Source organism: Oenanthe melanoleuca, chromosome Z, assembly GCF_029582105.1.
Source record: "Oenanthe melanoleuca isolate GR-GAL-2019-014 chromosome Z, OMel1.0, whole genome shotgun sequence".
NCBI classification, from domain to species: domain Eukaryota; kingdom Metazoa; phylum Chordata; class Aves; order Passeriformes; family Muscicapidae; genus Oenanthe; species Oenanthe melanoleuca.
In genome coordinates this window covers 9,925,318-9,937,933 of record NC_079362.1, presented here as the reverse complement: position 1 = coordinate 9,937,933, position 12,616 = coordinate 9,925,318, and the positions used below count along the sequence as shown (strand labels likewise).

General features: G+C 39.4%; 1 protein-coding gene across 3 annotated transcripts; it reads left to right on the top strand.

The window, feature by feature from the left end:
- The first annotated feature begins 2,424 nt into the window (after window positions 1–2,424).
- CZH5orf63 (chromosome Z C5orf63 homolog) lies at window positions 2,425–12,616 on the top strand. Of its 3 annotated transcripts, XM_056513467.1 has the most exons (6): window positions 2,459–2,712; window positions 4,007–4,087; window positions 4,184–4,314; window positions 6,942–7,062; window positions 9,721–9,777; window positions 10,540–12,616. In XM_056513467.1, the coding sequence occupies exons 4-6, from the start codon at window positions 6,943–6,945 to the stop codon at window positions 10,717–10,719; spliced, it is 357 nt and encodes a 118-aa protein (XP_056369442.1). In that variant the 5' UTR covers window positions 2,459–2,712; window positions 4,007–4,087; window positions 4,184–4,314; window position 6,942; the 3' UTR covers window positions 10,720–12,616. The 3 variants fall into 3 exon arrangements, with proteins under 3 accessions (XP_056369441.1, XP_056369442.1, XP_056369443.1); XM_056513466.1 differs by lacking the exon at window positions 4,007–4,087 and having other exon boundaries at window positions 2,425–2,473; XM_056513468.1 differs by lacking the exon at window positions 4,007–4,087 and having other exon boundaries at window positions 2,488–2,632.

The window sequence follows — 12,616 nt, the reverse complement described above, 5'->3', positions numbered from 1 at the left end:
AACACCACCAGATCACTTCTGGTCTTAGTAGAAATTTTATTTAAATAAATGGACCAGGTTTTTTTTGTCCTCCAGGTTCCTCTGGGAATTTCAGACACATGTCCCAGAGAAGGCTAGACTTGTTTTGGGAGCGAGAGGGGTAAAATTAATCTGAGACCTGACATGTCAAGAGCATGCTGATCTCTTTACTTAAACCTGCTTTCTAACATTCTGCCCTCTTTCTGAATGTCCTCCCACCTTTTCTGAGAAAGTAAAAGCCAGGTGAGAGCCAGCTCAGCAATTCCTTTGTGTGAGACTTGTCAGGTCTGTCCTGTACCACTGCCAAATGCCAAAGCCTGACACTGGATTTTCTGATGCTGGGAAAAAAAAAGATCAGCCAGTCAATACAGCTGTCAGCTGCCAGCATACATCTCTTTTTCAACAGCATAGATTAAGAAAATCAGTCACCAGGATCCTGAGCTGACTCTCCCTCATGTTAATTTAAATGCTGGTAAATTACATGTGTCACATCAGCAGGGTAAGATTACATCCCTGGAGAGCCTTTCCCCTGTGTGCTGTTGTGCTTCTCAAAGCACAGATGAAGAGGGGAAGCTGACTTGAGCCTCCACCCAAAAGATTTGTCTCCAGTCTCAGCCTAGGGACAACTGACCAAAATACAGCCATTGTATGTAAACATGAGCCTGCAGTTTAGTTGCCCAGCCACTGGACAGTTGCTGTTTTTTACTTAAAACTTTACTGGAGAACAGAAAATGAACTTGACAAGTTAAACACCTCAGAGTAGTCAAACGGAGCATCAAGAGCATCCTCTTAGCACTTGCCTTGGAGAATATTTATATGAACTAGTAAGATCCCATCTCATTCACCTCTAGCCTAAGCAGGCCCAGCTCTTTCCCTTTGTGCTTTCATTGTTGTGACCCTTTGTGTTCTAATGATACCCTCCAATAATGTGGATTTTTTCCATTGTATAGTATACCCACCTGAGTGAGTGCCCAAAATCCATGTTGCAGGAGGATGGAGAAGATTTTGAGGCTGCTGCCCACTTTCTGATACATAACAGAGGGAAGTGGGGGTGCCAACCAGGATTGTGCTCTGGTGGCAGAACTGGAGCAGTACTGGTGCTGGTCATGGGGAGCCTGATGGCTGTGGAGCCAACCAGGGGTTGTTGCTGCCAACACACTGAGGAAAAGCAAGATGTGGCTGGAAAAGGGGCTTTCTGGGACAAACATCCTTGTTCTAGGACACAACAAATAAAAGGTAGCATCAGCACAGAAGTGGGTATGAAGTGATGGCTAAAGGTTGATTTATAGGAGGGATGAGACCACGGAAGACCCTCGAGGCCCTCAGGACATCTCATCATGTGGACTGACTCCCCCTTTCCCTTTCCCTTTCCCTTTCCCTTTCCCTTTCCCTTTCCCTCTCTCCTTTCTTCTTTTTCTCCCCTACCTTTCACCCCTACCCCTTTTATCTAAACCCCACCTACATGCAATCCCAGCAGTAGCTCAGGGACTAACACACCACATTTCCATGGCGACCCTGCAACTCACTTACAAAACCTTGTGATATACTATTATTATTATTACTACTACTACTACTGCTGCTATTATTGCTATTATGATAATTGATAAAAGATTCGTGTTAATCATAAAAGTGTTGGGGTTTGTATGAACCAGAATATTTAGGTCTGAAATGAAGCATGACACGAAAGAAAGGAAAATATATGATTAAATCATTCTGTTTTAAATCCCCATTTTATGAATATTGTATTTTCTAAATAAGTTGTATCTACTAACAGCTTGCAAAAAAAGGCTTTCACATAGCCCAAGAGATTCTGCAAACTCAGATTTCCTGCCTTTGTGAAATCAATTGCAGCCTATCCACTAAGACTAGACTTCCTGATTTCTGCCATTCCTTATCTACCAAGATCAGATGGTTATCTACTCGACAAATTGCCTAGAGAATCACGTCGTTCAGCGATCCCAGGGACCACCACTGCTTACCTGGGAAAATTATGACAGCAAAAAAATAACAGTTATTTTTTGAGACGAGAAAATCAGACTATAAAAGAAGCTGCAAAAAAAGGTTTGATGGAGCGTGGAGTAGGTTGTGACCCGTCACGTTTTCCCCAGCGCACTGCGTTGCTCGGTCTATATAAAATAAAGCAATCAAAATTTTGCTGAATATCGAGACTTTTGTTTCTCATTTATAACACTATTAATTACTGTTATTGCACTTACATTGCTATTGTTGCTGTTACTATTATTGTAATTGCTGTTGCATTAGCATCATTGCAGTTACATTACTTTCCCTGCTATTACCATAACCATCAGTATTTCACGTTCTCCTGCGGACCTCGGCCGCCCCTTCGCTCCCCGGGCGCTTCCCGAGCCCGCGTCTCTTCCTTCCCGTGGCGGTCACGTCACAACCGGCGCTGCCGGGCCCGGCCCCGCCCGCGCGTTCCGGCGGAGCCCTGCAGGTGGGTGCGGGCCGGGCCGGCTCCTCGGGCTTGGCTCCTTGGAATCTGGCTCCTCCCGGGGTTTGGCTTTTCAGGATGCAGCCCCCGCTCCCCGTCCCGCCCAGGGATTCGGCTGCCGCGGGATGCGGCTCCTTTTCCCTGCGGAGGGTCCGGTTACAGGTTTGCGAGTATTGGCACCGGTGGGGCTGGCTCGTTGCGGGGGATAATGAGGAGGCCTCTGGATACACTGCAGGGCTTATGTATGTATGTATGTATGTATGTATGTATGTATGTATGTATGTATCTATCTATCTATCTATCTATCTAATCTATCTATCTATATCTATATCTATATCTATATCTATATCTATATATATGTATGTATATTTATTTATTTTTATTTTTATATATTTATATATAATATATACAATATATTATATATAATATATATTATATATGTATATATTTAATATATACAATATATAATATATTTCTATTTCACATATATAAACACACAAATATATGCACACATACATATGTATATATATACACAAATGTGTATCTTATATACATATATGTATATATATATTTATATATTACATACATTATGTATATGTATATATGTATTATATGTATACATATATATAATCCATATTTGTACCATTCTATATATTTTCATGCGTATCTGTTTGTATGTATGTCTGTGTGCATACACATGTATGCTTATATGTATGTATATATAATGTATGCATATATTTATGTATATGTATAATCTAGACATGGTATGTATATATAACCTGTGCTAATATATGTGTGTATGTGTATGTCTATGTGTATGTGTAGACATGTATTTATATATGTGCATATATATATATTTTAAAATATATGTATCTATATGTATGCACACATAAAATATATACATATCGCATAATATACAATATCATCATATACATAATTATTATACAGTATCATTATATATGTAATATATATAATATACAGTGTCATTGATATAATTATCAATGCAGTACACCAGGGCAATACTTAAATACATTAGTAGATATTAATGATACATTAATACCACCTTCTGTTGCATCTATACAAATATTAATATGTATTAATATGAGCAATATCTGAATATTTTAATATTATTGATATATTTGTTAATAATATAATGTTATAGGATCTGTAGCATCTAAGACATTGATATAGTTTCATGAGATACGTGGTTTTATATAAAATATTACATGCTGTGTTCTATAATATATAGGACATATATTATACTCTATTATGCTATTATTACTATTTTCTTTTAAAATCCATTACAAACTTTACATTATGGTAGTAGTCTGTTGTTTTGTGCAAGAACAGGCCATTACAGCAAGCTGTTGGATGTTATTTAAATTATCTTAAATTTAGAGTGTGGCCCTGCACCAGATTCTAGGATGCATACTCTTGGAGGGATTACTCTGAACAAAATGTGTCACTCATCGGGGTGAAGTGATAGTTCCATACTTTCTGGGGAGGAATTCAGTGTGTTTGTGGCATTTCCCCCAGGTTACCTTGGAGGAGAAAATGCACGGAAACTTGCACTGATGGATGCCTAACATCACCCCACAGATACTGGAATTGCTGATGGTATCTTTGAATTTCTAGTTGTTGCAAGAACCTGATTCTTCGTGAAAGACTTCTGGTGTTAGGTGCATGTGCAAAAGATTTCCTTGTATTTTTCAGGCCTCCTCTGAATGTCTGGTGGGGTAAAAGCTGCGTGGAGATCTCCAGAGCTGCAGGATTTTCTGTCCCCACTCACGTGAGCTCCTTGGTCTGTAGCTGTGGCACCCATTTTCCTGTTCAGCATTTCCCTGGTAAATAATCAAATGCAGACTGCCAGAAAATTTCATTTCTTTGATGACCATAACTGATTTTGAATGAGGGACAGCAGGAGATAGGTGTTTTAAATGCCATCAACATGCATTCTGATATTTGCATCCACTTGCTCCCCCCATTCTCGTTCAGCTGTTACTTAAAAGGTAAATACTTCAAGAAAAAAGCCATCCGTGCTTGTCTTTCCTTCATTGATCCTGAGATTAAGTTTATACAGATAGTTATCTCATCTAAATAATGGGTGTTTTTAGTGTCACAACTTACTTTTCTTGCAGATGAGGATTTATTGGGTGATGGAAATTCTGTTAACAGGAATTGAGTCCATCTTGGCTTTGCAAAATAGACCGTGGGCCAAGTCCAGACTCAAAAGAACTATTTGTTAAATCTGTAGCATTGTGGTTTAGGGGAAAGTAAATTCTCAAGTTTGCAAGCTTCCTTCTCTGAATTTATGTATTAATTTTTTTCCCTCAAGCAAATCTTTATAATTGGGGGTAGTCTAGAAAGAGTTCCAGAATAATTTTATTGGAAGTTTTGTGCATTTTAGTGTCTTTGGTATTATTTTATTTAAGTGAATAAATAGACAGGATTTTGTTTTCTTTTGGGTATTTATAAAAACATCCAGCCAGTCTCATCCTAGTCCTGGAAACAGCAGAATCTTTCTTCAGTAGCAGTACTTGTCAGTGAAGATTTGCTGCTGGATTCTGAATGTAGAATTGTTTGTAATTATATAAAATTGGTAAGGAAGTTAAGGCACTGCTGGTTGATTATTTTTTGTGAGGTCTCAAAGCTGATATTGTTTTATTCATTCCCCTTCAGCTGATGATTTGTTATGAGTTGTCCTCAGATCAACAGAGCATGGAGGGATCAAAAAAGGGATATACAGGAGCTGTTTTATGCACATATGTGTGTGAAAGGGAGAATGTGGTCTGTGGAAATCTGAGCTTTAATCATTGTGCTAGCCACAGAACAATTTAGGAGCATCTTCTTCGTTAGGAAGGCTTGCTAGGTTGGCAACAAAAGCATGCTTAAAAAACTTGTCAGAAAGCAGACCTTTTTTATTTCCTCCCATTTTTTATCTTGCATGTGGACAGGCCAACTTTCTGTAAATACTGCATGCCAAAACTGCATCCATTCTGGACTCCTATTTATTGTGGGTTTAAATATTTTCCACATCTGACTGAGACTCTTCCTGTCATCCAGATCTGCATTTTTTCCAAAAGGTTCCAAGCTTTTTCTTACATTTAACATGCAAAATCCCAGGCGATTCTATTTCCGCCTGGCAAAGTGAAACAAAAGCAGTAGCTGCCAAGGGCTGTGACCTTTGGCAGTGTGTGCTGTGCCAGTCACTTTTACTGCTCTGCACCTTGCAGCTGACTCTTACTAATAACTGCTGTCTTTGGCTGTGAGTGAAGATTGGTGAGGCAGTGCCCTGTCACCCATTTGATTTTTCTTGTGGTTGTGGCTTAGAAATGCAGCATTAAAATTTAGAGTCCACTGCAGTTTTCTTCCTCAGTGGTTATTCTGGATAAACTGTTCTTTTAAAAAAACAAAGCTTTGTGATATTTGTACTGAGAGATCCAGTGAATCAAAAAAGCACTGGGCTCTCTTTTACTAAATGTTTTGAACTGTGCTTAGCAGTTGCAATGGGATTCTGCTCACTCTTAACCTGTTTAAAATTGTGAAATCACATTGTGTGTTTAACTTCAGATAATAGACTTACCATCATATGGCCTAAAACTGAGCAGAAGCAGTTTGGCTTTGGGTAAAAGGGATTTGATTTGGTTTTCCTAGTGTAAATTCTGATATCAGGTGTCATGTCTGCTGATAATCACCAAGCAGACTCTGTTTGACTTCTGAGATGTTTTTGCCCCTCAGTCCTAAAATGCCTTGGAAAGGTCACATAAAGACAAAAGTTTGGAGGAAGCAGTATTGTTGTTAATGACATTGTGAGCAGGTGACTGCAAGACTCCAGCATGGCACCCTTCAATAACACTTAACTTATTCAAACTCTCCCAAAGGAATTACAAACCCATCAATCAGTTTGCTGTCACAGGAAGGACTTGGGGAAGTGTGAATACTTTTAATATTACCGAGTTAAATCATCTTGGCTGCAGCTTTTTACTCACTGCAGAACGCATTATATTAATATTTTGATTAGGTACAGATTAGTTTTTTATGTAATAATTTGGGTAAGTAGACTGTGTCAAGCATGGCAGCAAGATTACAGAGGTTCAAAGCACAGCACTTTGCATTTTTAAATATCTGATTCCAGCTGGCATCTGTGAAGCTGGAACAGCATAATGCATTTATGTCAGCATTTGTGTTAGGGAATTTAGAAGAGTCATTTCATCAAGAAAATGTAGGTGCTCTGTTGTTCATTTTTCTATTTTTTTTAATGGAGTTGCTGGTTCTGAGTTCCACAGTGTTTCTGGCCTGCCACACCCCTGCTGAATGTGTTGATCCCATGAGCATAAAACCCCTGGGATAAATGTTTTGATTGTGTGTTGTTTGGAGCTGCCACAGAAGCACTGTTTTTATCCTGACTTTTAATTTCATGAGCTATAACTTGGCACAGAACAACTCAGAGTTTTATTTTTGCCTGAAACAGGATGATGGTGCTCTGTTTTCTGGGCAGAGCCCTGCCACGAGCAAGGCATTCACACAGCTCACTGGGGAGACAACTCTGCTCAGCCAGCACGAATAAGCCAGTGTTGACTTTATTCACCAAGGTAAGAGCTCTTAACACAATAAAGCTGGGCAAGACTGTGTGTTTATCAGCTTTGATACACAGGAATCACAGATTAAATAGCTTGTCCTTGCCTCTTTACCCTCCCCCCTTCAAAGTAGTATTGGGTATTTTGCTTAACGGGTTTCTGCACACCAGGCTTTGCAGCACAGTCGTGCTCTCATTGTAGCAAGCAAGAATTAGCAATCAACAAATATTTCAGGACAGTTTTGCATCAGTAACTCTATGGTTCATTTACCAGTTGAAGACTTGGCCCAGCTGCCAGTGTTTCGCTGGAATATGGAGAACAGAGATGAATTGTTATACACAGTCTGCCAACCACAAGCATCAGCAGTCGAAGCAGGCTCTTCAAAGTGCTTATGTTTAATTTCAGCACCACCTGTGAGACTGTAAAATGTATCCAGATAGTGTTGGGAGCACATGAGGGAAAAGTAGATTTTGTTTTACCCTCCTTTTTCTTTATTGGCAACAGATAAAATTTGTAGTATTCCTAGGTATATTTAGAAAAGGGATAAAATGAGCGGGTAGGATCATTTGTGGATTGACACATTCCGTGGATTGTTTTCAATTATTACCTGCATAGTTCTGCAGTTTTATAAAGGATGGCACAGAGTGGGTTATACTGAATTCATGTACTTGTTGCAGCTTTGAAGAGGAGAATAACTACAAATGCAAAGCACTGAGAGTGCTGGCATCAGTGTGGTGGCTTCAAATATGATCAAAATAATTTCCTCCTCCTCTACAATGTTTGTTCATTTCATCAGTACAGGAGTTTTTAAACTGTGTGACAAATTAATAGGTTAAAAACAATAGGTCAGCATCCATTTAATAATCAGAACTATAAAGTTACAGCTTTCTCTCCTCCTGCCCAGTTCAGCCTCAGCTCATTCATAATTCAAATTGGGTAAGGTGGGAAATAATGCTCTTACCTTTGGGTTAATAATTAGGAAAAAAAAAAAAAGCTCTTTGTGTCTTAAAAATTTTCTGGTAGCAGATTTCCAGCAGTTCTCTGAAATGGCCTTTTGTTGATGGGGTTGAATTTTTAACTCTAGATGTTTGCTGTTAACTTTAAATGTTCACTGGCAATTGCAAAGAAAAATGCAGGCTATAAAAAATTAATCTACACTATTAGCTTATGCTAATTGACCCCTTGTTTGCCTCCTTCTTATTTTAGTAAGGAGAAAAGAGGAGGAGAAAGCAGAAGGGAGTTATGACATCTGGATTGAACTGATAGAAGCTACCAAATGGGTTTCCCATTGCAGTCCCCTTTTCTGACCACTCCAGCATTTGTGCAACAATTGCTTATACAAATCCACTTTTGAAAAAAGATTTCAGTGTTTGTTAAAATAATTCACTTTCGATTTCAAACCAGTACCACCTAGTGCCTAAGCTTGCCATGATAATAAAAATATATTTTTTTCCTAAAAGTTAGCCTTCTTTGCCAAATGCATTTATGTGCCTGGTGGGTTAGGAAGCTCTGCACAGGTCTAGAGCAACCAGGTGTGTCCTGTTTTAACTGGATGGAGCCTGGTGTGTTACAAAAGGGATCTGCAGGATTCTGGATCATTCCTTTCTGTCACCGGTACCTGTTAAACCAGTCCCTACAAAAGCAACCAGGACTATGAAGAACACAGTACTTTAGTGTCCTGCAGAAGTTTTTAGAACATGAGGACTTGTCCATGTGGGAAAGGCGGTGTAGATTAGATCTGAATAAAAGTAGAGTGTTTAATCTGAAAATATTCAAGTGCAGGAAATAAAAAGTAGCTGTTTCAGATTAACTTCACATTGAGACAAGACCTAAAAAGTCTTTCAGTGGGAGAAAGAAGGATGTCTTTTTCAGCTGTGGAAGGTATTTTGGGACAGAGGGACAGAGCAATCATGTCCACCTCCATACACTTTGCCCTGTGAATTATTGTCCAGATTTTGCTGTTGCAAACATTGGAGCACCATGCCTTCATCAAAGTTACTTCTTCAGTTATGGCCTGGGTGGTCAGCAGAACTCAGATGTTCAGCTGTAGTGGAAAATGAGGTAGTTTTCAAAAATGTGAGGGGTTTTTTTTTGATCCCATCACAGGTCAAAACACTGCAGCTGTTTGCCAGTTCTCCCCACTGGAGCTTACTCTCCTTCCATTTGCAGGATCCTGCTTAATTTCTTCCAGGCAAAGCTACCCAGGTTATCTTAAAGAGCCTTCTTTTCCCATTTGAACTGAGCCATGTGTCTTGATCTGAGAGAGGCTGGAAGTTACTTGTGTGGCTTTCTCATTCCTCTTTTAGCAGGAATAGTACTGCAGTTATCTTCATTTGGTGATGACAGTGCTTTGCATATTCATTGCTGACCAAAACAAGGGGTCTCTGCAGGACTTTTCAGATTATTCCCTTGGATCAGCTTTGGGAAGACTTTTAATTTCCTCCATGAGAAATGGAATAGCAAATGTAAAATAATTAAATTCAGTGGCTGAATAATTTTTTACATTTTTTTCGTCCATACTGCACTGATAAGTAAAGCTTTAGAAAGCTCTACAACAGGGTGCTTGGAGCAGGGAAGGGAACCTGCATTTACAGTAATGGATGCTCCGGTCTGTGTGTGTTATTTTACAGTACGAACAACTTTTGTGTTTACTGTTTACATGTTTTCATTTAGAAACCATGCCCTCTGTGTGATGAAGCAAAAGAAGTTCTCGAGCCATACAAGAGAAGGGTAATGTATGGAAATACAGTATATATTTTCTATATGGAAAGAACAGTTAATCAGGGTTCTTTCTTTGTAAAAAGAAAACTGGTTGGATTTATTTGCATCTGTTATTCTTTCATGGATGACCTCTTTAAGACAATTTCAGCACTAATTTACATGAAACTCATTATCCAACAGCATTTTGTGACAATGCTACAAAAATAAGTATTGGCAAACTAAATCAATATACACCGTGTTGCAGTAGTTCTTAAAAATGCTCCTTTTGTAAATACTGTTGCTTCGTCTGAAGGAGGAGTTTGCAACTTTTATGAGGCAGCTAATGATATAATTTGGGAAGGATGTGGCTAAGTGAGGCTTTGAATGTTTGAACTACGTGTGACTGCAATTTTTGCCATTCTTTGATCAGGTTTTGATCTCTCTGTTGAAGGATGAAACTTTTAATGGAAGCATTAAGAGCTGTTGCACTCTTCTGCCTGTTTTGTTCCCAGCTGTGTGTTTGTTGAGGTTGCTGCCCACAGGAGAGTGGTTCTGTACAGTGGAACAAGAGTATTCTGGGTTGGGGAGAGTCCCTTGTGGAGAGGCAGCCAAGGGTTGTACCTACATGTTTTTTGTTCCCAAAATACAAGGCCCTTATCTACAACACAAAGAACAATCCCACAAGCTTCAAGAAAACAGCCTTGCATTTCTGAGGAAAACACTGATCAGAAGACAATCAGGTATTGTTTTCCAGTGTCCGGTAGGAACTGACATGTTTCTTTTCTGCCACAGTTTGTTCTGCAGGAGGTGGATATTACCCTTCCAGAGAACTCAGCATGGTATGATAAATACAAATATGACATACCTGTTTTTCACTTAAATGGGAAGTTCCTAATGAAACATCGAGTTGACATTCAAAAGTTTGAGGACCGACTTCAGAAGCTGGAGTTGCAGAGTGAGGGAAACCAGTGAAGAAAATGCAGCTGCTTTGATGCAGATCTCAAAGGTGAAAAGAACTATGTGGAAAAAAAAAAAAAGCCATATTCATTATCTGGCCTTAAATTTCTTGTGAATTTTCAGACTCATATGAGTCTGAAAAATGTGAGTGACTTGTGTTCTATTTTGTATTAATCACCCAGCCGAGCTGCAGCAGGAGCCACCTTTTCTGTGCCGTTCATTTGCTGCTCTCATAGCCTGGTTTTTCACTGGCAAAATAAAAGCTGCTCCATAACAGCAGATAAAGTAAATTCTGCATGGGGGTGGCATGGCCAGGTTTGGGTAGTGGCTGTGTTATGGGGGTGATTTGTCTGAGAAACTGCTAAGAACTGTGTCCAGCTGAGCCAATGCCAGCCAGGTCCAGAATGACCCCTCTGGCCACGTCTGAGACCATCAGTGATGATGAGTAAGATGGAAAGAACATTTAATAAAATGACCACAAACCCCGTTCTCCATCTCCCTGAACCACTGAGGGGAAGGAGGAAGAGATAACTGAGAGTGAAGTTAAGCCTGGGAAGAAGGGAAGGGTGGGACAAAGGAGTTTTTAAGATTTAGTTTTTAATTTGTCTTTATTCTATTGTGATTTGATTGGTAATAAACTAATTTCCCTAAGTCAAGTCTCTGCCTGTGACAGTGACCATTGACTGATCTCTCTCTGTGTTCTCATCTCAGCCCACAAGCCTTTCATTGTATTTTCTGTCTCCTGCCCAGCTGGTGAATGGACTGATAGGGTAACCTTTGTGGTTGTGTGGCACCCAGCCAGGTTCAGTGTTTAAAAGGATGATTAGCAAGTGTAGATTGTAGTTGTGTATGAGACCTCCTTGGAGAAGTCTAGGAGCCTATCCTAAATGGTAATTTGAAATGGAAAAGAGGGCATTTACTGTTAAAAGGACACTTGATTAAAGACCACACACTCACTGGAATTGTGTCTATAGAATGATCATCACAATTTGATACAGGTATTGCTAAAACCTAACACTGAATAGTTTATTTTTCATATTTCAGTTCAGTTTGCTACACAGCTGCAAATCCATTTATCATGTGGCAAGAATGCCATTTTATCAAGGATTGCTGCAGTTACATTAGAGCACCATAGGCAATATAGGCCTGTGAAGGAGACAGAATGCCCAAGTCAAACATATTTTCAGGAAGAAGAGAATGACAGATTCAGGAAAAGTCAACCATTTTGGGCTAAATAGTCTGTAATAGAATGGAGAAAGATGCTGGTGTTTTTGATGTACTTAATAGATTCTTTAACACAGAAGCTAATCCCTACCTTCTGCATTTCTGTTCTTATCATGGTGGTATTCAGTCTTTTCTTCTCACTAGGAATTTAAGCAGGTTCTCTTGATAGATGTGTCTTCACATGGAGAAAAATCCAGACGCAATGCCTGGCTGGAACAGCAAACTGAAATACAGCAGGATTCATGACAGACTCTAAGTTTTGGAGTATGGTTTAATAAGAAGTCAGCTGATCTGCTGTGCTGAAAATGGGCTGTTCCTTCATGGCCTCATCCTGCAGTGTCTTTAGCATTTGACAGATAATTTGCAATCCAGTTTTGATGTATTCCCTAAGATGGAGAATTTCTGGGGAGTAAGAAATTAAAACTTCCTTCCAGTTTAGCAGCTTCAGTCCACTCAGGTTGGGGTCTGAAACTATCCAAGATTTCCCAGGAGGGAGATCTATGCCATTTTTATAGAGGACTTGAGCTAAGTTCAGCCACATCATGGATCTACAGTGTTTTTCATCACCATTAGCAGAAGAACAGGGCTCTAGAGACAAAAGCTTCTGTCAGCAGTTCATAATGCTATGGTCAAACTTGTAACTGTTCCACAGGTTACTATTAAATAAAAGATCTGAATTACCTCTGTA